This window comes from Equus caballus, chromosome 3 (assembly GCF_041296265.1).
Source record: "Equus caballus isolate H_3958 breed thoroughbred chromosome 3, TB-T2T, whole genome shotgun sequence".
NCBI lineage: Eukaryota > Metazoa > Chordata > Mammalia > Perissodactyla > Equidae > Equus > Equus caballus.
The window spans coordinates 120636877-120660706 of NC_091686.1; the positions used below are offsets into that span (position 1 = coordinate 120636877).

General features: G+C 40.2%; 1 protein-coding gene across 12 annotated transcripts in view; it reads left to right on the forward strand.

Moving 5' to 3' along the window:
* KIAA0232 overlaps positions 1–23830 on the forward strand; it is an 81840-nt gene that overhangs the window by 13283 nt on the left and 44727 nt on the right. For 9 of the 12 annotated variants that reach the window (XR_011437248.1, XM_023638396.2, XM_023638398.2 and 6 more), the window contains one exon: positions 19778–20277. Coding sequence is in view for 11 of the 12 variants with exons in the window: in XM_023638396.2 (XP_023494164.1) it covers positions 20047–20277 (231 nt within the window). In the remaining variant the exon portion in view is untranslated. Of the gene's footprint in view, positions 1–4799; positions 8634–10275; positions 10395–19777; positions 20278–23830 lie in introns of those variants that run through there. The other 3 variants (XM_070262750.1, XM_070262756.1, XM_070262752.1) reach the window with 2 other exon arrangements.

The following is a 23830-nucleotide window of genomic DNA, read 5'->3' on the forward strand; positions in this document are numbered from 1 at the left end:
TTTCAGTTTCATCATCTGTAAGAAGGGAAGAATAGCAGTGTCTACCTCATAGGCTTGTTAGAAAGAAATGAAAATACATGCAGAACACTTTGGTAAGGATTCAGTAAATAAGCTCCTGCTGTTACTGGAAGAAAAGCACTCGTTATAAGGAAGAGAGTATCTTTGCTCACTAATTCTAGACATAGGTGAGGAGCTATGTCTGTGATCTTGGCAAACTTCAAGTAGACGGAAATGTTCTTCGCCAATGAAGAATGTCTACAGAAAACACACAGAGAACATCAGTCTTAATGAGGAAGTGAGGAAACGTTTCCTGCGTAATCTGGTACCAGACAAAGGACGCCCCCCTGACACCACTTCTCTTCACCGTCCTGCTTCACAGGCCAACACGACAAGTGAACAGCACTAACAGGCCTGAGGATTGGAATGCTAGAAGTGCAAAACTTGTCATTAGCAGATGATGATTGTGTAGAAAACCCAAGAGAATCTGTAACCTGAATAAATCTAACCACCAAGATCCGTGTGTCAAAAATCAAAGTTTATTTGACAGACGTAAAAGGAGACAAATAAATAGAGAAGTGGCGCTGGTTCATGAATAGGAGGACTCAGTGCTGTAAAGCAGTCAGTTCTCCTCAGATTGATCTATGTATTTACTGCGTTTCCAGTCAAAGTCCTGGCAGGGTGTCTCATAGAATGTGATGGCTGATTCTAAAATTGTAAGAAAAGGCAAAGGGACAAGCATGGGGAAGACAGTCCTGAAGGAGGATCTCAGACTTCATGTGACGTTTCGGGTAATTCAGACAGTGTGGTGGTGGCGTGGGGAGGAATGTGTTGAGCACAGGGGGCCCCGGTCAGACCTGTGGTTATCTGGAACTTTGATTCAGGAGAGAAGTGGTGTTACAGATGGGGGTGGAAGGATGAGCCATAAGTGATGGTGGACAATTGGTTTTCCATATAGAAAAAAATGAAATTAGATACCTTCTTCACAACTCCATTTCACTAATTCTAGATATAGGTAACTTGTGGATGGATTAAGGACTTAAATGTTTTATAAGGTTGTACTGTGATGACAAAGCCCCCAAATCTCGGTGGCTTGAACACCATTTCTTCCTGGCTCACATCACATACTGGTGGCTGCGAGTAGCTGCCATGGCTCTGTCCCAGGTGTCTTCTCATTCTGGGACCCATGCTGAGGAGGCTACCCCATTTGGGACGTGCTGTTCCTCTGATACCAGAAGAAGAAGACAGGCTGAATCACATGGATTCTTTTTTTTTTTTTTTTTTTGAGGAAGATTAGCCCTGAGCTAACTACTGCCAATCCTCCTCTTTTGCTGAGGAAGACTGGCCCTGAGCTAACATCCATGGCCATCTTCCTCTACTTTATATGTGGGACACCTCTACAATATGGCTTTTGCCTAGCAGTGCCATGTCCTCACCCGGGATCTGAACTGGCAAACCCCAGGCCGCCGAAGCAGAACATGCTCACTTAACCGCTGCCCCACAGGGCTGGCCCCATATGGATTCTTTTAAAACTTCTGCTTGGACACAGTGTGTGTCTCGTCCACTGCAGTCCGTTGGCTGAACCAGTCACGGGGAATAGTGCTGGGAAAGGTACTCTGCCTGCAGGGAGGTGCTGCCAGTCTGTCCCATGGTGACAGCAGGGACCTGCTGTGTAAAGAAATGTGTAGAGGGCTGGCCCCGTGGCCGAGTGGTTAAGTTCGCGCGCTCTGCTTCAGGCGGCCCACTGTTTCGTTGGTTCGACTCCTGGGCACGGACATGGCACTGCTCATCAAACCACGCTGAGGCAGCGTCCCACATGCCACAACTAGAACGACCCACAACGAAGAATATACAACTATGTACTGGGGGGCTTTGGGGAGAAAAAGGAAAAAAATAAAATCTTTAAAAAAAAAAAAGAAAGAAATGTGTAAGCAGGGCCAGTCCTGGAGCCGAGTGGTTAAGCTCACGCTGTGCTTCAGAAGCCCAGGTTCACCGGTGTGTTCCATGGGCGCAGACCGACACGCTGCTCACCAAGCCGTGCTGTGGCAGCATCCCAGATAGAAGAAACAGAATGACTTACAACTAGGATGCACAACTATGTACGGGGGCTTTGGGGAGAAAGAAAAAAAAAACTTAAAAAAAAGTGTAAGGGAAGGGAAATTTGGGAACAGTAATTCAGTCTGCCACAAATATGGGAAGAAAAACTTAAATACTTTTAGAAGAAAATACAGACAAGTATCTTTCTGATCTTGAAGTAGAGAAGGCTATCTGAAGACAGTGTTCTCAAACCATAAAGCACATTTGTCATCTGGGGAACTTGGTAAAGCGAAAGTTCTGATTCAGTAGGTCTGGAGTGAGGTCTGTGAGTGCATTTCTAACAAGCTCAGGGGATACTGATGCTGCTGGTTCGTGTACCACACTTTGAGTAGCAAAGTCTTAAGACGCAAAAAGTGCCAACAATAAAAAGGAAAGATTGATAAATTCAGCATATTAAGTTAGAAGTTTTTATCAAAAGACAGCATAAAGAAAATAAAATGATGAGCCACACAATGGGGAAAATATGACATATATCACTGGCAAGGGATTAGTGTCCATATATATAGAACTACAAATCAGTGAAATAGGAACAGTCAACAGAAAAATGAGTGAAAACCATGCACAAGTCTTTCAGGGAAGAGGAAACATAGCCAGTAAATATATGAAAAGGTGCTCGTTATTAATGATAAGGGAAATATAAGTTAAATCTCCAGTGAGGTATTGTTCTTGTACACTCACTACATTGATGAAAATTAGTAAGTCTGTGAGTACTAAGTATTAGGATGTGGATTAAGGGGTAACTTAGACACATTGCTGATTGGAGTGTAATGCTGCTAAGACCACTTTGGGAAATAATTTTACATTATTTTGCAAAGTTCACCATTTGCATATCCTGTAACTTGGCAGTCCCACTTCTGGGTGTATACTCAGGAGAAATGTATAACAGGAGCCACATACAAGATTGTTCAGAGCTGTAGTGTTTAATAGCAAAATATTTGAAACAACTCGAATGTTCCTTAACAGGAGATTGAATAAAATATGGTATTTACACAATGGAGTATTATAGAATAGTAAAAGGGACTGAACTTCTGTATACAACATGAGTGAGTTTTGGAAACAATGCTGAGTCAAAAAAAGCAATTCCAGAAGATTATATACATTATAATACCATTTTTTCAGAGCTGAAGTATAACTGAATAATATGTTTAAGCATATGTGCATTTGTGATGTTTATTTTTTAAAAAACTCAGAGAAATGACACAATTTAGGTTAGTAGCTACTGCTGGAAGGGAAGGCAGTGGAATGGGATAGGGGAAGAATGGACAAGTAAATGGTAATGTGTTAGTTCCGGGTTCAATGTTTATTACCTTTTTATGTTTTATAACTGAAAAATGTTATACACAGACATTGTTCCTGTAATAAAGCCATACATTAATATCACTAGTAGGCTATGTCCTACAAGACAGATGAGAGAGGCTATGCTGTCTTAGGTGGCTGTTAGTCAGGGTTCTCTAGAGAAACACAACCAATGGGATGGTGGCTGGTGCGGGGAGAGGGCAGAATAAAGAACTGGCGTATGATTATGCAGGCTGAGAAGTCCAGACCCAACAATGCTGATGGTATTGTTCCAGCCTGGGTTTGAAGCCCGAGAATGAGGAGAGCTGATGATGTAAGTTCCAGTTTAAGGCCGAAGGCAGGAGAAGACCAATATCGCCGTCTAAAGACAGGCAGAGAGAGAGAACTTTTTCTTCGTCAGCCTTTTCTTCTATTCAGGCCTTCGGTGGACTGGATGCGGCTCACCCACACTGGGGAGGGCCATCTGCCTTACTCAGTCTCCTGGTTCAAGTGTTGATCTCATCTAGAAGCCCCCTCACAGACACACTCAGGATCACCTTTAACCAAATGTCTGGGCACCCGTGGCCCAGTCAAGTTTACACACAAAATTAACCATCACAGTGATTATCTCCCCTCTTAAGCCCTATCCCCAGTTGCTCTTATAGTCAAGCTCTCAGATCTTTGGGGAGGTATCCTTGTATTGTAGTTAGCTCCTTCTCTGAGTTTCGTGACTCCTGCTCTTTCCCAGCACCTTCATGCTAGAGCACTAGTTAGCCTTGTAGGAGGCATGGCTGGTGATGGCTCTGCTGTGGAGGCTGAATGCACCCAGAGTGCTTCATCTTCGCCCCTCCTGCAAGGACACAAAGACACAAAGGGGATTTTGCTGGAACATAATAGAATATACAGTGGTGATTCAGGTATAGAACAAGGTGTAGTAGGTTGGTGATGTAGGGAGTGCAGAAGAATGAAATTGATGTGAGATTCTTTCAGGGAAGGAAAGAATGACAATGTTGACGGAAGAATAATAGTTAAATATGGGTACGTATATGTGCAATCGTTACATAAGTTGAGGCCCGGCCAGCTTAAGTTCAAAGGGAAATATCCTGTGTATGGTTGGAAATACTAGACTGAGAGGTCAAGGTAGGAGATTTGATTTGTAGGTAGTGACATTTGCATAAATTACACAGATTTTTGACGTAGTGAGTAGTTGAAAGGTGAATGTTCAAGGTTTGTAACAAGTCTAGGCAAAACTCACTCCAGTGGTTCTAGTACTAGTAGTTAGGTAACACATGGAAGAGCATTTGGATGAGATTACTCTAATTTATGAAATATTTTGAGGGATGATAATCTCTGTCTTTCGAGCGTTGTCTAATTTCATATTCACTTGAATAGGAGATTTATTACTAACCCCCAAATCAAATGTTTCACATGACAGAGAACTTGACCAGAATCTCTAAGAAAGGGGTAATCAGTTTTGCTCTTGAGTCATTGGGAAGTTGCTGTGTGCATTGAATGTTTGGAGAGTTAACTGTTTTTCTTCCATCTTTGTGTCTGTTTTTCTGAGCCATGCAGTGTATATTTCCGCTACCTTTTTTCTCCCTTTACATTTGCCTTTATGATGTAAGAAAATTTATAATTGGAACATACTGGTGAAATTTTTTAAAGGCTTCCGACCTGTAGAGGTCTCTGCAGGTAGTCGTCTCGGTCTGTTTTGGGAGGAGAGGGTTCTAATGAGTGTAGAATTCCAATGCAAAATATATCACTTTTGCTGAATAGCATACTTTGCTAATTCTTTTAAATATAGTTTCAAGAATATTGCATTGTTAACCTTGATTTAAAGAATTTATATTTTGGGTTTTGAGGGCTATGTCTTTTCCATTGGAGAGCGCCATAGATAAGCAGTCATGTTAATGCCGGGCACTTTGGCTCTGTGCGTAGTCAGGCTTCTTGGTGTGTTTCCCAGATTCAAGTACGCTTAAATTCAGTAGCATTTCTAAATTTTTTAACAACTGTGCCTGACACCCAGCAAATGTTTGTTAAGTACAGGTACTTCTCCTTTAGTTTGACCCTCCACCAGCCCGTGAAGTGTGCCATCTCTGCATCACACTTGGCCTTGCTCCGTTCTAGAGCCATTGGCCAGTGTAGTTTACTCCTAGTGGTGGCTCTGCTATTAACATCCTGTTGTTATATGTCTTTTTTCTAATCGAGGTCTCATCGGTCTATAACATTATATAAATTTTGGGTGTAGATCATTATGTTTTGACTTCTATATAGACGGCATCGTTTTCACCAAAGGTCTAGTTGCCACCCATACACATGAGCCCCTTTTACCCTTTCTGCCTTCCCCTCACCCCCTTTCCCTCTGTCTTCTGATGCACTGAAAAATAGCTTGGTGGTTTTGTGAAGTGGAAACAAATTCAGGATCATTTCAGTGCTCAGGTGCCTGCCTTGCTGCTCTGTTTGTAGTGTGCACTGGTAGGTATGTGGCGGTGGACCCTGTCCTTGCACTGTTGCGGAGAATGCATCAAGAAAGTGGACATCAACCAAGAGACCCTAAGTGTACGTAACAAAGATCATAAATGAGGACCGAGGCATACCTAGGTGAAAAGGGAGAAGAATCTGGAAATTTCTGATACCATATAAAAGGGAGTGCTGATTGATTTACTGTATAGAACGGTACAATTTATGCAGATTATTGAAAGAGAAGGAGAAGGGTATACTTAATGATTTTATTCCTAAGTTATATCTTCAGTTTAACTTTTCAGTCCTGGGAAATTCAGGATATAAGGACCCTAGATGATCTATGTCTTGCTTGTAGCTTGGGCCTTAGGGAAAATGTTAATTCTTTCTGGTTAGAAGGTCGTATTTCCCCAAGTGTGTTCTGAGGAACACAAAAGTGGCCCCTAATCAAGGAAGGTGGAAAATGGTCTCTACTTTGTTTCCTTCCTGGAGGTTCCAGATGCACATTACTGTATTAAAAGTTTCTGGATATCCTAACATGAACAGACCTGCTTCTGTTTCAGCTCTGGTGTTTCCCTAATGTATGCAAAAGGAAGAAGTTCTGTAGCAAAAATAATACATTTTTATATCACCCAGAATACACTTTGATAAAACTATAGAGCAGGTTATCTTTTAAATGATGACACTCTTCATTCAAATAGCTGCCTGGGGCTCTAACTGTAGTTATATTAGGAGTCACATCTAAAGACTTGATTTAATCTTTGAAGCATGTAATTAATGGATGAAAAATGAAAATGTGCTTTGAACCTATTCTGAGTTCTCAAATGTATATCTTTTTGCAAAATCAAGTAGAGAATTTTATTCTAATCCTTTAAAATTTCTAACTAGTAGGCTATGAGTCAGGTAATCCATTTAAAATTTTTATATTGAGTTAAATATCTCTTATTGACAGATATTAAAACATTACCAAAGTATTGCTTTTTACCTAATTTCTTTTTAGAGAACTGTAATACGTAGTTATTTAGCTTGTGGCTTTTTATAGTAATTTAAAAAAAATGGACCCACTGTCCTTCAGTGAGTTGCAGAATTTCAGGCCGTTTTTTACCCCACTCATTAAAACTCAGAAGATAGATAACTTTGTAGTTTTGAAATTAGTAGTTGAACGCTGTAGAATTTTTATGCACATTTTGAGAAGCATCAGTATCACTTTGAAAAAATATTTTAGTACAGTGATCTAGTATTTTATTTGATAAAGTGTTTCATACTTGACCAAGTGGGTTTCATCATGTTGGAGCTTTTTGCGTTTTAGGAAATTCTAAAAATCTACTTGTTTTAATTTTTTGTTTCTAAATAAACTTGCTTAGAGTTTTTGAAAATTTTGCATTTCTTAGAGTGAAGATCAGTTTTTTTTCCTCCTGACTGAAGTTTTTAAATTTCTAAAATTTAATTGTTTCATCACTTTTCCAACAGTTTTTCTAAAAGCTTTTAGAATTTCCTAATAATGAACTTTGTTTTGTTTTGATTTTTGGATGTGTTTGGTAGTTGTTCTTTCTTTCAGATGTAAGTGCGTGCATTTCTCCCCTCCCCTTCGACCCAAATGGCTTTAGGCATGTTTTTTCATCCTGTGAACTGACACGAAGTTTGCCCCTTCTAGGGGAAAAAGACAGTTTTGTAAATCTCCATAAGGACTTTTTTGTAGGTATAAAAAATACCTTTTTATAGCCCTCTAAAGGGTTCTGACATCTAGTGGATCTAGATGAACTAAGCATCTCACTCATTATGATAATGGGATAACCTGCAAAAAAATTTTAATTTGTGAAAAGCAGTCCAGCTTTTCAAACCAGAAATATTAACAGATGAGTATGAATCATCAAATAACTGCCAATCAAGTAAAAGTTAGAAATGAAACAATGTTACTTTACATACGCAGTTCATCTCCTTGATAGTTAGCCCAGTTAAAGCGCTAGGAACTCAGAGGCTGATGGAGTTAAAACTGTAGCACATAGAGACTGATCCAGACTTTCAGTTCTGCAAGCCTCTGATGGGAGCACGGCGAGGAGAGGAGGTTTGTCCAGGTTGGACAGAAAGCTCTTCCCTTCTGTTTAGTCTCATTGACACTTGATCTAGATCTCATTTGTTTTGCTTTAATGACAGTCTATTTAGTGCTGCTGATTCTATGTAGAACTGAGCGCTTTCACCCGTATGCTGTATCATTATATAGTTGGGTCTTCCTTTTTCTTACCTGTCTTTTAAACATAGAGATTAACCAGGTCTGTTATGTGCCTGCAATTTATTAAGGCATTTGTTAGTTTCTGTTACTGTCAAGTAATAGTCGTATCATGAGAACAATCCTACTATTCATGAAAAGAATTTATTTTAGTTGTTACTGGAGAATATAAATTAATAAGTTCATTTCTGATAACCTAGCTAGTAAAAATGGAATTTCTTAATCTTTATGCAATTCTTCCTATTTGCATAGAAATTGCTCGTGTCCCACACTAGTTTTATTGATTACATTATCTTAAAAAAAGCCTTATTCATTTCTTAGAACTTGACACACTTCTAGGTGGGGAAGAGACTGTAGGTCTGGTTGCCCATTGCTGTGTAGTTTTCCAGATACCTAGGCTAAACAGGTGTACCTGATCAGCTTTTAGCCCTTGGTCCTGTCTTCTTTGGTGATAGAGTCCCAGTTTAGATTGTAGAGTCTCTATGGATTTTCTCTTCTGGCCGTGGATTGGCTCCTACTAAAGGGAATAAGCAATACCTGTCTTCCAAATTGATGCACTGAGATCGGAAAATAACAGGTAAGGATTGTGCATAAATGTATAACTGTCTTGTCATATGTGTTTATTCTCTGCTTTGCCAAGCAAATATTATTTAGACTCTTGATGAAAAGTAGTAGAATCTAAAAGCCAGAGTCTTAGTATTCCAAACCCACTGTCTTTTTTTTCTCTTTTCTATGTTCTTTCTTCTATTTATATTTTCTTTCTTTTACCCTTCCCCTTCATCTTCAAAGGCTTTTCTTTGTGTATGAATCCTATAGACACACAAATTGAAGAATTATGAAAAGACAGTTGCAGGTAATGCACACCCTTGAATACTGAGCACTTTATCAAATCTATTGGAACTTTGTAGTGAGGAAGCACCAGTTAAGAAGAAGTAGAGTGAAGGCGTGAATTGCACAGGTACCATGCTGGGTCGGGGAGGCGGTGGGTTTCAGTGGGAAGCGTACAAGTTAGGCACCCAGGGGGAAGACCAGAGTCTGCTGATACCGTATGGTCGTTTCTGTATCACTAACACCACGCGGAGTCCCCAACACACAAGAAGCCTTCAGTACGTTGTGTGGATGGTGAAAGAAGGAGTGAGAGTTTCTAGGTTAGAGAGTTATTCCCTGCCTGTGGGCTCAGAACTTGGCTGGAGTTGAGTTTTTTCTCCCATGGGCTAGTATTATGACTATTTCCTAAACCTCTCTCTTTCGGAATTTATTCCCCCCATTTAGATTTGGGAAGTATTTAGTTTGACACAGTTTCATCATCTGCCAAAGCATTCTGCTAAATAGTACTTGGAATGTGTCACAGTTTGGCCCTGAGGAACTTTCAGCCTCATTTGTGAAGGAACCCGCACTCAGGAGGCAGTCGGAGAATAGTGTGAGTAGATATCATTGAAAGGCAGAGGGCGATGAGGACGGTGAGTGCCCTAGGTATCACAGGAAGAGAACACTGTGGCCTTAAGTAATTACAGAAGCCTTCTTAGAGGACGTAGGACAGGAATTGACTCCTTTGCCATTTACGTGTTAAGGCTTCAGCAGTGTTCTTGCCTTCCAAAACCTTTGAGTATATTACTTTAGTCTCTTTTGTATGGATTATTTTTTCTTTTGCGGTGTTTTGATTCACCTGTGCCTTGAATATTCCGTCAGAATGCTGTTTTCAGCAATGTTAGACTTTAGAGTTGTTTCCTATCATGAGTCCCCGTATTTTGCCCCTTGAAGTAGTCATTAGGGCTGTCGACACCTGTTTCTGCTCTTCCCTCACGTGAGAGGAGTGCATCTCCCACCTTGTGAAGTGAAGCAGGGGCTGGAGACTTGCCTTGCCCCATGAGATGTGAGCGACTCACTTGCAGGAGGAAGCTCTTGAAGCGCTGGTACACGCTTTGGCACAGATCTCCTTTTTCTCTGGCTTCTGGACTAGCAGGGTTCAGGGTTGGCGGCCATACCGTCGTCTTGCATCTCAGAGTGATTGCAGTGAGTGATGACGCTGAACATCCGTGCCAATCCAGGATGGACATGTTGCGTGAGCAAGATATAAACCTGTGTGTTAAGCTGCTGTGATGTGGGGGTGCTTTGTTTCTGCACCATAATCTACCCTATTTTGACTGAATAACCTTTCTTCCCAGATTTTGTCCCTTGGCCCTCATCTTAGCTATGCTGTTTTCTTTGTGCTTTGTCAGTAAGCATCGAGTACTCTTGCTGCTCTGTACAGTCTGACTTTGTCGTTGAACCTTCCATGATTACATTCTACTGTAATGAAATTTGCCTGGTTGAAATTTGAGACCTCTCAACCATAAAGGTAGGTGTTTTCCAGTTCCTTCCAGCAGCTCCTCTTGGGCACATTGTGTTATCTCTGAATAGCTGTGAATAGTGTCCCATCTTCTGGGTAAAAGGAAGACTGCCTCACACAGTCTACAGGCACATGAGGAGGGGCATATGAACTCTCTTGAAAAGAGCTAATGATTTTTTGTTTAGCTCAACCTAGTCATTTGCTGGGGAGAGTTCAAAGGCAGCATTGTCCCTTAACACTTCTGTGATGTTGGAAATGTCCTATATTTACACAGTAGCTACTAACTACGTGTGACTATTGAGCGCTTGAAATGTGGCTTGTGTGACTGAGGAACTGATTTTTAATTTGTTTAAATAGCCACATGTGGCTAGTGCCTACCATATTGGACAGTGCAGTAAGACCCTAGAATAACGCTGGAATGACATAAGGTTAGGTGAAAAAAGCAGAATACAAAAGTATATATTATTATTTAACAAATTGACATGATGAAAAATTTTAAGTTCTATACAAAGGAAAAAACACTGATAATAACCACACCAAAATACTAGCAGTGAATTATATTAGGATGGAGAAATTATGTGTGGGTGTCCTTCTCTCTTCATGTTTAAAAAAATACTTTAAAAACTTTTATAATACAAGTGTATATGATAAACTCGAGCACGGAAGTGCTCTGAGACTAAAAGAATGCTTCAGGAAGAGAATACATTGGTTGAACAGAGCCACCTAGATTTTTCTCCACAAGATTCACATTTTGTATTTTGCCCAGAGGAGCCTGGTTTCTAACGGTTTACTGTCTGGTGCTCTTTATGATCAGTTGTACTGTCAACAAAAGTAAATTGAGAAAACATTCCACAAATAATACATATGTACTGTGTCGGAAAGAGGTTATGCTTTTAGGAATAACTTTTATGTGTTTTTGGCAGACCTAAAAATATACACAGTATATTACAAAAAACAGAAGAGAAACGCCTTACTATTTAAATTAAGTTGGCTACACGTCTGCTCTGCTTGAGCACTGAAGAGACTGAGCTGTAGAGTGTGTCTCCTCCAGCTCCTGGGAAGCTCTGCTCATGCACCCTAAGTGATTTATCTAGATACAGTGGGAGCTGTAATTCGAATTGTTGTCAGCAATGTATGTGGTGTTACAAAGAGTATAAAAAGATGGGCTGTATTTCTTAGAACATTGTTACATGAGGGTTGAGATTCTGGAAGATCAGTGAACTCCTTCGAAACAACTACTGCCCCCGACAAAACCCTTCATTATTAAATTTCTCATTGAAATTTGTGGCATTACCATGTCTTTTCTGTTTGTTGAAAAGTATTTACTTATGTAATAACTTAAGTACCTACATCTGTTTTCTTTTTTCTTAATGGACAGATCATTTGGGACTAATTATATCACTCTGAAAACATGTAGACTAGATAAAGAATTAAATGCTTTTGTTTTTAAATTGTTTGTTATTCTAGTCCCAGATCTGATCATAAACGTCACAGACTGTGGGACCCTGCCTTCTAGAGACCCAGGGCGGTGCGGGGTTCCCGAGCGCTGTTACGGGAGTCAGCGGAGCAGGCCGGCTGTCCTCCCCTCACTCCACCACCTTCACTTCCAGGCTTACATTAATATTAGGCCCCGAGGCTTTCATTGATCCCCAAGCCTGCAGAGTGCCCCAGTCTTTGCAGGATGATTTTCACTCACCACCAGGGCTATTTTTAATCCTAGCATCCTTAAAATGGCTAGAAATTATACATGAGGCAGCAGAAAAGCCCATGTGTGCAGAGTTCTCTGACTCCGTGCCGTTTTGGGATAGCGTGGCTTAAGTGTGGAGAGATTGCTCTGCGATGCATGCATTCCAAAATAAATGGAAAACTGGGCAGCAGAGGGAGTCCGTTGTACTTCTGCGCTCATCCTCTGCGCTTAACCGCTCTCAGCTTTTGGCAGTGTCACATTTGAATCTGCAGTGGAGAACCAAAATGCTATTTAACCAGAGGAAGGGCTTTGATATGACTAGAACTAGATTATTATGAATGAAGGCGATTTCACAATTTTCTTTTTAGGGATAGTAAGGAAATTGAGTATTTTTTGTTCTAAAAGCCTAATATATTTTACATAATTACTATTCTTCAGATAGTCATATTAGTGAAGGAACCGGTAAGATTAAGCAAATGTGAGCAGTTTGGGGGAGTAGTTTATAATAATACATTCCATTTGTATGACATTTTGTGAAATGCAAAGGCCAGAAAATACATAGATCACTTCTCATTTGCTCATTGCAGCAAGCTTGTGAGAAGTTGAGAGGTAGAGAGAGAAAGTATTTATTATTCTGTTTTACAGATGAGAAAACAGAGACCCCAAGAAGTCATGGGCACAAAACCCAGCTGTTAAGTAGGAGAGGTGGGACTGACTGTGAAAACCTAGATATTATGACTGCCAGGCTAATGCACTTTCCACTCTTCCATCCTACCTTCATGAATTAAAGAAGGCTCAAGTGATATATAAACGTCCATGGACATTTAATTAACTATATATGTTTTTGCATCCTTAATAGAAACTATTTAAAACTTTAAGTAAAAAAGACAAAAATTGTAAAATAAGTGTATTATTGTCACACCTTTTAAGTTATCATTTATACAGCCCAATCTTTAGGATGATTTGGGTTCATTTTCCAGGGAAGAAAGATATTCAAGATGATTTGAAGATCCTTTTTTCTCAGTGTAAACCTCTGGAGAAGGGAATGTTGAAAAAACCCCCAGAAAATCCTTGAATATGTACAGTGGTGCTTTTTCTTTAAAACTCTTTTAGAGAATTTAACAAAATTGAAATGAAATTTAACTTCATACTGACTACATTTCACACTCAGAATGAATATAAAGCTGAATAGACAGTTTGAAACTTGGGTGTTTGCCAGTTATGTTCTTGAACTTGCCAGCTGGATGTTAAATGGATTTTGCCTGTGCTTTTCAGGTCCCACTATTGTTTTGACCACGTAGTGGATCACACCTGAAATAAGTTTTAATTAAACATAATCATGAGCCAGCATACCTAGGAGTCCCCTCCTTTCAGTTCAGAACAGAAGTCGTGTCTCTCATTTGGGTCCGACGTTCGCCCCTCTACCAAAGGCTCTCTGCTTCGGGTGGGAAAGCTTAGTTATGAGCTAATATTCTGTCCCTAGGTCGTCTGCTAACAGTCAGGAGAGTGGACACCCTTTAGCTCGGAGAACACTTAGACCTGTCGTTCTGTACAGGAAAAAGCCGTCTTGTGTGGCTTCTTTCTCAGGCCCCCTTCTTTGTGTCCGCTCAAAGGTACTGCGGACAGGAGTCTGAAGCTGCCAGACCTTCCAGCCTTCATTCCCTCTTCCTTGGTCCTGTGCAGTCTGTACTTGCCACTTTTCTTTTTTTTTTAGAGTAAAAACTCTAACTGTAAAAACTGTAAAACCTCGAGTGGCTCTAGGGAAATGGCCAGTTGTTGAAGCATTTTATGGAACCAGCTGTCGAACAGACTTCAGGAGGAATGCTGTTAGGGTGACAACACCGGGGAACGCTGTAACCAGCTTGATGAGACCCTGGGAGTTCGCTGGGCTTTGCTTTATTTTGCATTTGTATGCTGATTTTTTCTCACCTCCTTCTTGAATCTTTTCACTTGGCCAAAGAAACGTGAAATCTCTTAATGACAACAGAGAGAATCCTATGGTTGGGTTGATACCATGTTTCACAGTAAACAATACAAAAGGAAAACAGTATTTCTTTATCAGTCTTTACAGTGCACCAAGTCTGTCATGGTGTAACTTTTTAAGGCCTTTCTGCATTTAAGTAATAAAAGAATCCTTATCCTAAGTTGTTCAAAGTGAAACCGATGTTTTAGAGGTTGTATGGCAGAAACAATTATGTCGATTTCATTAATAACGTTCTTCTGACACCCCGTACTCTCTGGGTCTGATGTGTGGTTTTGGATTCAGTTTCCTGAATTTTGTTTAGAATTTCTGCATCTGTGTTCACGAGGTACATTGGTCGGTAGTTCTCTTCTTTTAGTGTCTTTGTCTGGTTTTGGTGTCAGGATAATACTGGCCTCGTAACATGACTGGGGAAGTATTCTCTCCTTTTTAATTTTTTGGAAGAGTTTGTATAGAATTGGCATTGTGTTTTCCTTAAATATTTGATAGAATTCAACTTGGAAGCCATCTGTGCCCGGAGATTTCTTTGTGGGGAAGTTTTCAACTAGAAATTCAGTTCCTTTTATAGATACAGGGCTATTCATTCTGTTTGTTATTGAGTGAACTTTGGTAATTTGTGTTTGCAAGGAATTTGTCCATTTCGTCTAAGTTGTTTAATTTATTGGTGTGACGTTTTTCTAATACCCCTTTATTTTTTATTTATTTATGTATTTTTTTGAGGAAGATTAGCCCTGAGCTAACATGTGCTGCCAATCCTCCTCTTTTTGCTGAGGAAGACTGGCCCTGAGCTCACATCCGTGCCCATCTTCCTCTACTTTATATGTAGGACGCCTACCACAGTATGGCTTGCCAAGCGGTGCCATGTCCGCACCCAGGATCTGAACCGGTGAACCCCGGGCCACCGAGAAGTGGAACGTGCGAAGTAACCGCTGCGCCACTCGGCCGGCCCCTCCCTTTATTCTTTTTATATCTAGAATGTGTAGTGATCTCACCTCTCTCTTTCCCAATCTTGGTAATTTGTCTCTCTCTTTCCTGGACAGTCTGGCTAGAAGTTTATAGAATTTGTTGTCTAAAAGAACTAGCTTTTGGTCTCATTGTTTTTCCATTTTCTGTTTCATTGGTTTCTGCTCTGATTTTTATTTCCCTTTTCTGCCTAGTCTAGGTTTCATTTGCTTTCTTTTTATACTTTCTTAAGGTGAAAACTGAAGTTATTGATTTGAGACTTTTTCTAATGTAAGCTTTTAATGCTATAAATTTTCCCCTAAGTACTACTTTAGTGGCATCCTAAAAATATTAATATGTTGTGTTTTCATTTCATTCAGTTCAAAATCCTTTCTAATTTCTCCTTTGATTTCTTCTTTGCCCTATTGGTTATTTAGAAATATGTTCTTTGGTTCTCAAATATTTGAGGGATTTTCCAGACGTCTTTCTGTTATTAAATTAATTCCATATGGTCAGAGAATATATTTTGTATGATTTGAGTCCTTTTAAGTTTGTTGCGACTTTCTCTGTGGCCTGGAATCTAGTCTATCTTATATCAAATTGGTGGATAATGTCACTTGAGTCTTCTGTATCCATACTGATTATCTGTCTACTTCTTCGTCCAGTGATGGAGAGGGTGGTATTGAAATCTCCTAGTAGAATTTTGGATATGTCTCTTTCTTCTTGCAGTCTTACCAGTTTTTATTCACATTTTATTTTTTGTGTGTGTGAGGAAGATTGGCTTTGAGCTAACGTCTGTTGCCAGTCTTCTTCTTTTTGCTCGAGGAAGATTATCGCTGAGCTAACATCTGTGCCAGTCCTCCTCTGTTTTGTATGTGGGATGCTGCCTCAGCATGGCTGATGAGCGGTGTGTAAGTCCGTGCCTGAGATCTGAACCTGCGAACTCGGGGCTGTCAAAGCAGGGCGCACCAACTTAACCACTTGGCCACAGGCCAGCCCCACTTTATTCACATGTTTTGAAACTCCTCTGTTAGGTATATAATATGCAGGATTGTTCTATCCTCTTGATGAATTGACCCCTTTGTCATTATGAAGTGACCTTCTTTATCTCTGTTAATATTCTTTGCTCTGAAATCTACTCTGTCAGATATTAATGTAGACCCTCTGGCTTTTTTTCCATTAGTGTTGGCATGGTATATCTTTTTTCATTATTTTACTTTTAACCTATTTGGGTCTTTATATTTAGTGTGGATATTTTTATGGGCAGCGTGTAATTGGGTCTTGCTGTTTTAGAATCCAGTCTGAGCCATCTCTGTCTTTTAATTGGTGGTTTAAACCATTTAAATTTATTATGATTATTAATAGCTATCTCCAAGTGATGTTATACCATTTCAGGTAATATATAAGAACCTTCTAGTTAGTTATTCCACTCCTGGCCTTTATGCTGCTGTTGTCATGCATTTTACTTATACAGACGTTACAAACCTCATAATACGTTGTTATTGTTTCAACAGTCAATTATCTTTTAAAGATATTTAATAAGAAAACTATAGTTCCTATTTTTGGTGCTCTTTGTTCCTTTGTGTGGATCCACCTTTTGTTCTGTCATCACTGTCCTTCTGCCTGACAGGCTTCCTTTAGCATTTCTTGTAGGGCAGATTGGCTGTTGATGAGTTCTTTTGGCTTTTGTATGTCTGAAAAAGTCTTTGTTTCACCTTCATTTTGAAAGATATTTTTGATAATTTTAAGTTGACTTTTTTTTTCTTTCAGAGCTTTCAAGTTTTTGCCCCCTACGTTGTTTCTAACAAGAAGTCTGATGTCACCCTTCTTTGTTCTGTTCTGCCTAATGTTTCTTTTTTTCTATGGCAGCTTCAAGGTCTCTGTCTTTACCACTGTTAGAATAGTTTTTTTATGGTGTGCCTAGGCATCATTTTCTTTGTTTCTTGTGCGTAGAGTTCAGTGAACTTCTTGGATCTGTGTGTTTTATGTTTTATTAGGTTTGGAAAAATTTTGGCCGTTATTTCTTTAAATGTTTTTTGTCACCTTCTCTCCTCCAATTACATGTATGTTAGATTTCTTAGAATTGTCACACAGCTCACTGAAACTGTTAATTTTAAGGAATTTTTTCTCCTTGTATTTCATTTTGTGTAGTTTCTTTTGCAGTTTAAGATTCAGTAGTCTTTTCTTCTGAAATGTTTAATTTGCCATTAATCATATCCTTTGTATTTTTCATCTCAGACGTTATAGTTTTCATCTCTAGATGTTTGACTTTATATCTTCTGTTCTCTACTTTTCACACATACGGCATATGGTCATAACTGTTTAAAGTCCTTTTCTGCTAATTCTAACGTTTGTCTCAAGTCTGGTTGGTTTCAATTAATTGATTTTTCTCCTCATTTCCTCTCCCTTTATGTCTACTTCTTTGTATGCCTGCTAGTTTTTCATTGGATGCCAGACTTGTAAATTTTACCTTCTTGTGTGCTGGCTGTTTTTTGTGTTCCTATAAATTTCTTGAGCTTTCTTCTGGGATCATAGTGGAACTAGTTGGAAACAGTTTTGTCCTTTTAGGTCTTGTTGTTAAGATTTGTTAGGCAGACCCAGAGCAGTGTTTAGTCTAGGGCTAATTGTTCCCCGTTACTAAGGCAAGACCCCTGTGAATACTCTAGTGTCCCCTGAATTATGAGGTCTTCTACTCTAGCTGGTGGGACACAGGCACCATCCCTAACTAGCCACGCTGAGCATAAGGTTCTGTCCTCTCCTTTCGGATGACCCTTTCCTGGGCCTTGGGGTAGTTACTCACTCGCATGCCCTGATTAACTCTGCTGAATGCTTGGGGGCAACCCTCTGCAGATCTGTCATTGTTTTCTCTGTGCAGCTCTCTCTTGTCTGGCACTTTTCCTGTGAACTCTAGCTGCTGGAGATTCTCTCACCTACTTCCTTGGGCCATTGCTTCAAGTCTCCTCACCATCTTGGTTGATCTTCGTTGAATGAGTTACTGACTTGTCAACTGCTTCAAGTGACATCAAGTTGAATGTATTATTTGGTGATCTGTCTGGCATTCTGAGACCCAAACATATTAAAGAATTTACATAAAGTGTGTCAATTTTGAGAATTAGCTGGAAAATTTTAGCAGGTGAAAATTATAGAAAATCTTAGCTTGAATTTATCTAGTTTTCATAATTCAGAAAGAGAATGGTAGAGAAGATTTTAGAAAGCAGAATATATATTAGTGATACATTAATCTGGTAACGTAGTCCCATGGTAGATTGAAACATTTTTTCTTTATATTTATTGTATATAAAATTTACTGTTTGGTTATAGATGAAATACGAGAAACTGAGTCTTAAATCTTTGGCGAAGAGCGTCTGTTTTTCTGACTTGATGTTTTTACTAGCAGTAATTATTAATAGTTCTTTAAATGTCATTTTTGGTAACCCTCTTGTTGTCTACTAAAATTCATGCAAAAGTTGAGCCAATGAAATTTACCTATCTCCATATTAGTCTTCATTTTCTAGTGGCATAAATTAATCACAACTCTAACATAAAGAATATTATTGAATAAGACCATTGTTAGATTAGTTTGACATATAGAAAGTATGTTAAATTAGGGGGGAAAGCTATTAAATTAGAAGAATGGCATCTGTCACAAGCAATCAAAAAGTCAGCTTAGCTATAAGAGAAGAAAAGTTACTATAGCTATAGCAGTACAGCCTGGCATGGCTTAATTTTTTTGTTTTTTTAAAGATTGGCACCTGAGCTATTGCCAATCTTTTCTTTCTTTTCCTTCTGCTTTTTCTCCCCAAGTGCCCCCAGTACATAGCTGTATATTTTAGTTGTGGATCCTTCTAGTTGTGGCACGCAGGATGCCACCTCAGCATGACCTGATGAGCAGTGACATGTCCGCGCTCAGGATCCAAACCCTCGAAACCCTGGGCCACCAAAGTGGGCTGTGCGAACTTAACCACTGAGCCACAGGGCCGACCCCCACCTTAATGTTTATGAAATAAGTGGTGAGTTATTTTTAGCTCATCACTTAGCTCAGTCCCAAGTTTTTTGTTTCTTTTCTTTAAATTTTTTTTTAGGAAGATTAGCCCTGAGCTAACATCTGCTGCCAATCCTCCTCCTTTTGCTGAGGAAGACTGGCCCTGAGCTCACATCCGTGCCATCTTCCTCTACTTTATATGTGGGATGCCTGCCACAGCATGGCTTGCCAACCGGTGCGTAGGTCTGGGCCCAGGATCCAAACTGGCTAACCCTGGGCCACTGAAGCAGAACGTACGAACTTAACTACCATGCCACCAGCTGGCCCCCAGTCCAAAGTTTTTTGCTATTCAAAATAATTGATTACCTATGTAAAATTGAAATTTCAAGGACTAATTTTTTGCCAGCATTTCAATGAAATCAGTCTTCAGTTGCTTATTTCTTTTATATTTGAAGTAGTGATTTCTTACCAGATAAATTCTTTCAGCATTACAGATAAAATTTTACTAGTTCAGTCTCTTGAGATAGCAAAATAAACATCAGTATAATTGAGCACAAGCATAAGAATATAAATTTCTGAGTTTTCCTTTCTTTTAAGTGATGTTAAGCTTTTAAAAGTTTAAAATGTCACTTAGCTTAAAATGTCAAAGATTACAGCAAAAAAAAAATCAGTATTCTAAGATGCCAAAGGTATTTTAATAAAGAGGTACAGTTCATTTGGATTTTTTTCCCAAAACATCAGTAATTTAATTTATGTCTATATATAATGCATAGCTTTTTCTCTCTCTCTGATTTTTGTAGGTTCTGCCGGAGACTTACATTTGGCCTCAACGTGAAATGAAAGTAGAAAATCGTATCTACATATGTATTGCTGTTAGGATGTTGATTCATTGGTCATGCCTGAGGAGGGAAATTCTGTTCTAGATGGCTGACTGCCAGCAAAAATAAATGCTTATCCTAGATGTCAAGCATCTCTCCTTTTTACTGGAGTGAAAATCCCCTCCAGATACCAACAGAACATCAACTGCAGAAAATGCTCCGCATTTTAAGGCTGTCAGCAACCTAACTTCATGCGCCCTGTCTGTACAGTTGTTGTGGATGGTTTACCATCTGAAAGCTCCACAAGCTCACATCCAGGTCCTGTATCTGCTTCTGAAATGTCTCTGCTCCATGCTTTGGGTCCAGTGCAGACCTGGCTGGGACAAGAGCTAGAGAAATGTGGCATTGATGCCATGATTTATACTCGATATGTCCTCAGTCTTCTGCTGCATGACAGCTATGACTACGACCTGCAGGAACAGGTATTTACATATTTTAAATGTGTTGTGGAAATTCCTGATTGTGTCTACATGTTTGCATTTCTCTTCAAAGAGCTCTTCTGTACTCTACAACAGGATGTAGACTGCTGTGGTCCACAGGCTTACCCTGTCAGTGAACGTAAATGAGCCATGCCACGAAGCACACCGTTTAGTTCACTTACTTTTCTCCGCACTTATTAGACTTTCTCAGTGTCGGTTACGTTCTGGCTCAGACCCTGGGCCTTGTCATGGACCCTTTGCTGCCTTTGAGTAGCACTGCTCCAGAATGTTGGTTTCTGCTGTTTAGAAATGTGATACATTATGACTACACGTTTTAATCATTGTGTCTGTTATACTTCTTAACATTCCAAAGTGTAATATTTCATTTCATCCACAAGAATGAGGCTAAACAGCTTATTAATCAAAGTGTGTGTTACAAATCAGCAGACCTAAAAGTTTGATAAAGCACATATCTTTGCCATAAGTCATGTATATCACCTGGTGAGTCGGCCATTCCACATTTTATTTGACTTAGGTGCTGAGATTAAAGTGAGAAAGCACCAATCTAGGTTCTCAAAAAAATCTCAGCCTCAGTCTCCCCATCCAAGAGGAGCTGCTGGAAATGAGGCTCACCAGAGGGAAGCAGAGTCATCACCAGTGAGCGAATGGGCTCTGGGCTACTCCTGGGTACACATTCTATATAAAATAGGGTGTTTGTGAGCAGTTTTGTTGTTGCTGTTTTAAACCATTGTTACTAAAACTGAAAGCACGAACAAAGTTTCACTGACGGAAGAAACCGGCTTTGCCCTTCCAAATCACAGAGAAGCTTCCAAGTCCTGCACCACGGAAGGCTCCCCCAGCATGCTTAACGTTGTCCCACCTCAGGGGCACTGCTGCTGTTTCTCATCCTTTCTACCTGGACACAGCGGCATTTGCCCTGCTTCCAGCTGGCTTACTGCCTTGGCTAGTGAGAATTGGGGCAAGAAAAATTTTCAGAGGACTGACTTAAAACCTGATAATGAGGAAATGTGTTATTTTGGTGGTCTATATTTTGTAAAATATTGTTTCTTGTGTCTTTATATTTTAATGTTCACAGTGTTGTGAAATCTTTGTTTATCAGGAGTCTGTGATTATCACAGAAAACCACCTTGGTCTCGCTTAAACAGAAGTCATAGTAAAAACGAGCATGTATGTCTATCCTGCACTGTGTGCCTGCCATGAATCTGAGCGCTCATTTTCCATGCACAGTAACTCTTTAACCTTCACAACAACCCTGTTCTGTTGTCCCTGTTTCATAGGTGGAGGTACTTAGAGACAGTGGCTAAGTAACTTGCCCAAGGTCACACAGCTAGTAAATTTTGGCACATTTATTGGTTCAAAAGCTTGAAATGTCCAGGGAGGGGCTAGGGCTGGCCTCAGTGGCAGCTTGATCCAAGGCCTTCAGTAGAATCAGTGCCCCATCTTGAAGCTTGCCTTCTCTTCTCTGTTGCCTTTATTCTCATGCTTCACCCCTCTGCTTCCTGCTGCAGGCCCAGACTCCCACCCCCATGTCTACGCCCAGCAGGAGGAGCGGGCCTCTTGTCACGGTCATGGCCCTGTCCCTGACCTGACTGCTGTGATGAGCGGGCTTTGGTGGCTGGGCTATAAGCGCCTGAAACTGCAGGGACTAAGGATTGGAGAGGATAACGCCCCAAAGGAAGTATGGAATGGTTAGGGAGAGTGCTGAACCTTCAAAAAGAAGTCCTCTCTAAATAACTATGTACCAAGTAGCGCTTCCTTTCTGTTACTGTCTCTCCTTCTTAAATTTTAGGAAATGCTCCCTGACTGTGCTGTGCTCTGAGATTTGGGCTTCAAACAGATAAACCATTTTCTAGTGTTACCCCCTCTCCATGATTTTGTTCTCTTTGCTTTTTCGAGGAGTTTTATCTTTGCACACTTCTCCTGAAATTGTCCTTTCATGATAGGCCCTCGATCTCTGTGATTGCTTTTGGTGTTCTCATGATGTTAGATTGTTTTAGGTCCCAGAACTTCATTAACTGTTCCAGATACAGAGCAACCATGGATTCTATATGAGAATAAAAGAGAGGTTTTTTTCCCTTAAACTTTTTATTGTGGTGTACAATGCATACAGACAAGGGTACAAATCGGTGAATTTTTACAAAGATCCTATCTATGTAATTACACCCAGATAGGTAAATAGACCTTTATGTCGACACAGAAGCCCCTTATGCCCCCACAGCCTCAGAGTTCCTCAGGTGTCCAGAGGGGAGTCCAGCAGAGTGTGGCCTCTGTTTACCACCCACCCTTCTGGCATCCTGGCCCCTGAATCTCAAGTGTTTTCTCTCCAGCCCTGAGAGACTGCCCCCAGCTCCACTGGTTTCTTTGCCTCGTAAGTGGCCACATTTGTCTCAGCCTCTTGCCCTGGCCTAGAATGGGTATGTTTCCCAAGAGAGAAAGCAGCCTCAGATGTCACTGCCCCGTGCCAGCAGCTTCCCCTCCCTGGGTCAGTTGTCCCTCCTTGTCTTCTTAAGGCTTGCGTGCTTCAACAGGTCACTAATTCCTTAGCACAGGTGTTGAAGGTTTGTTTCGGTTTTATATTTTATCTGGCTTTTCTGGTTAGTCTGGACAGGAGAATTGGTCTGCTGCCAGTTACTTTTTCTTTTTTTTTTTTAAAGACTTTATTTTTTAGAACAATTTTAGGTTCACAGTAAAATTGAGAGGGAGGTACAGAGACTTCCCATGTACCCCGTCCCCACATGTGCATAGCCGCCCCCATTATCAACATTCCCCCCCAAAATGATACCTTTGTTAGAATCGATGGACCTACGGTGTCGCATAATCACCCCAAATCCATAGTGTACATTAGGATTCACTCTTGGTACTGTACGTATTCTCTGAAAAATGTGTAATGACATGGATCCACCATTATAGTGTCAGAGTCTTTTCACTGCCCTAGAAGTCCCCTCTGCTCACCTGTTCACCCCTTCCTCCCCCCAAGCCCTGGCAGCCGCTCATCTTTTTACTGCCTCCATAGTTGTGCCTTTTCCAGAATGTCATATAGTTAGAATCATACAATATGTAACCTTTTCAGATTGGCTTCTGTCATTTAGTTAATATATGTTTAAGGTTCCTTCATGTGTTTTTCACGGCTTGATAGCTTATTTCTTTTTAGCACTGAATAATATTCCACTGTCTGGATGTACCACCATTTATTTATCCAGTCACCTACGGAAGGACATCTCAGTTACTTCCAAGTTTTGGCAGTTAAAGTGAAATAAATTTTTGCTATAAATATCCAAGTACAAGTGTTTGTGTGGACTTGAGTTTTCAGCTCCTTTGAGTAAATAACAAAGAGTACAATTGCTGGATCATATGGTGAGAGCATATTTGGTTTTGTAAGAAAATGCCTAACTTTCTTCCTTCCAAAGTGGCCGTACCGTTTTGTGCTCCCGTCAGCACTGAATGAGCATTCCTATTGCTCCACATCTTCATCAGTGTTTGGTGCTGTCCGTGTTTTGGATTTTGGCCATTCTAATAGGTGTGTAGTGGTATCTCC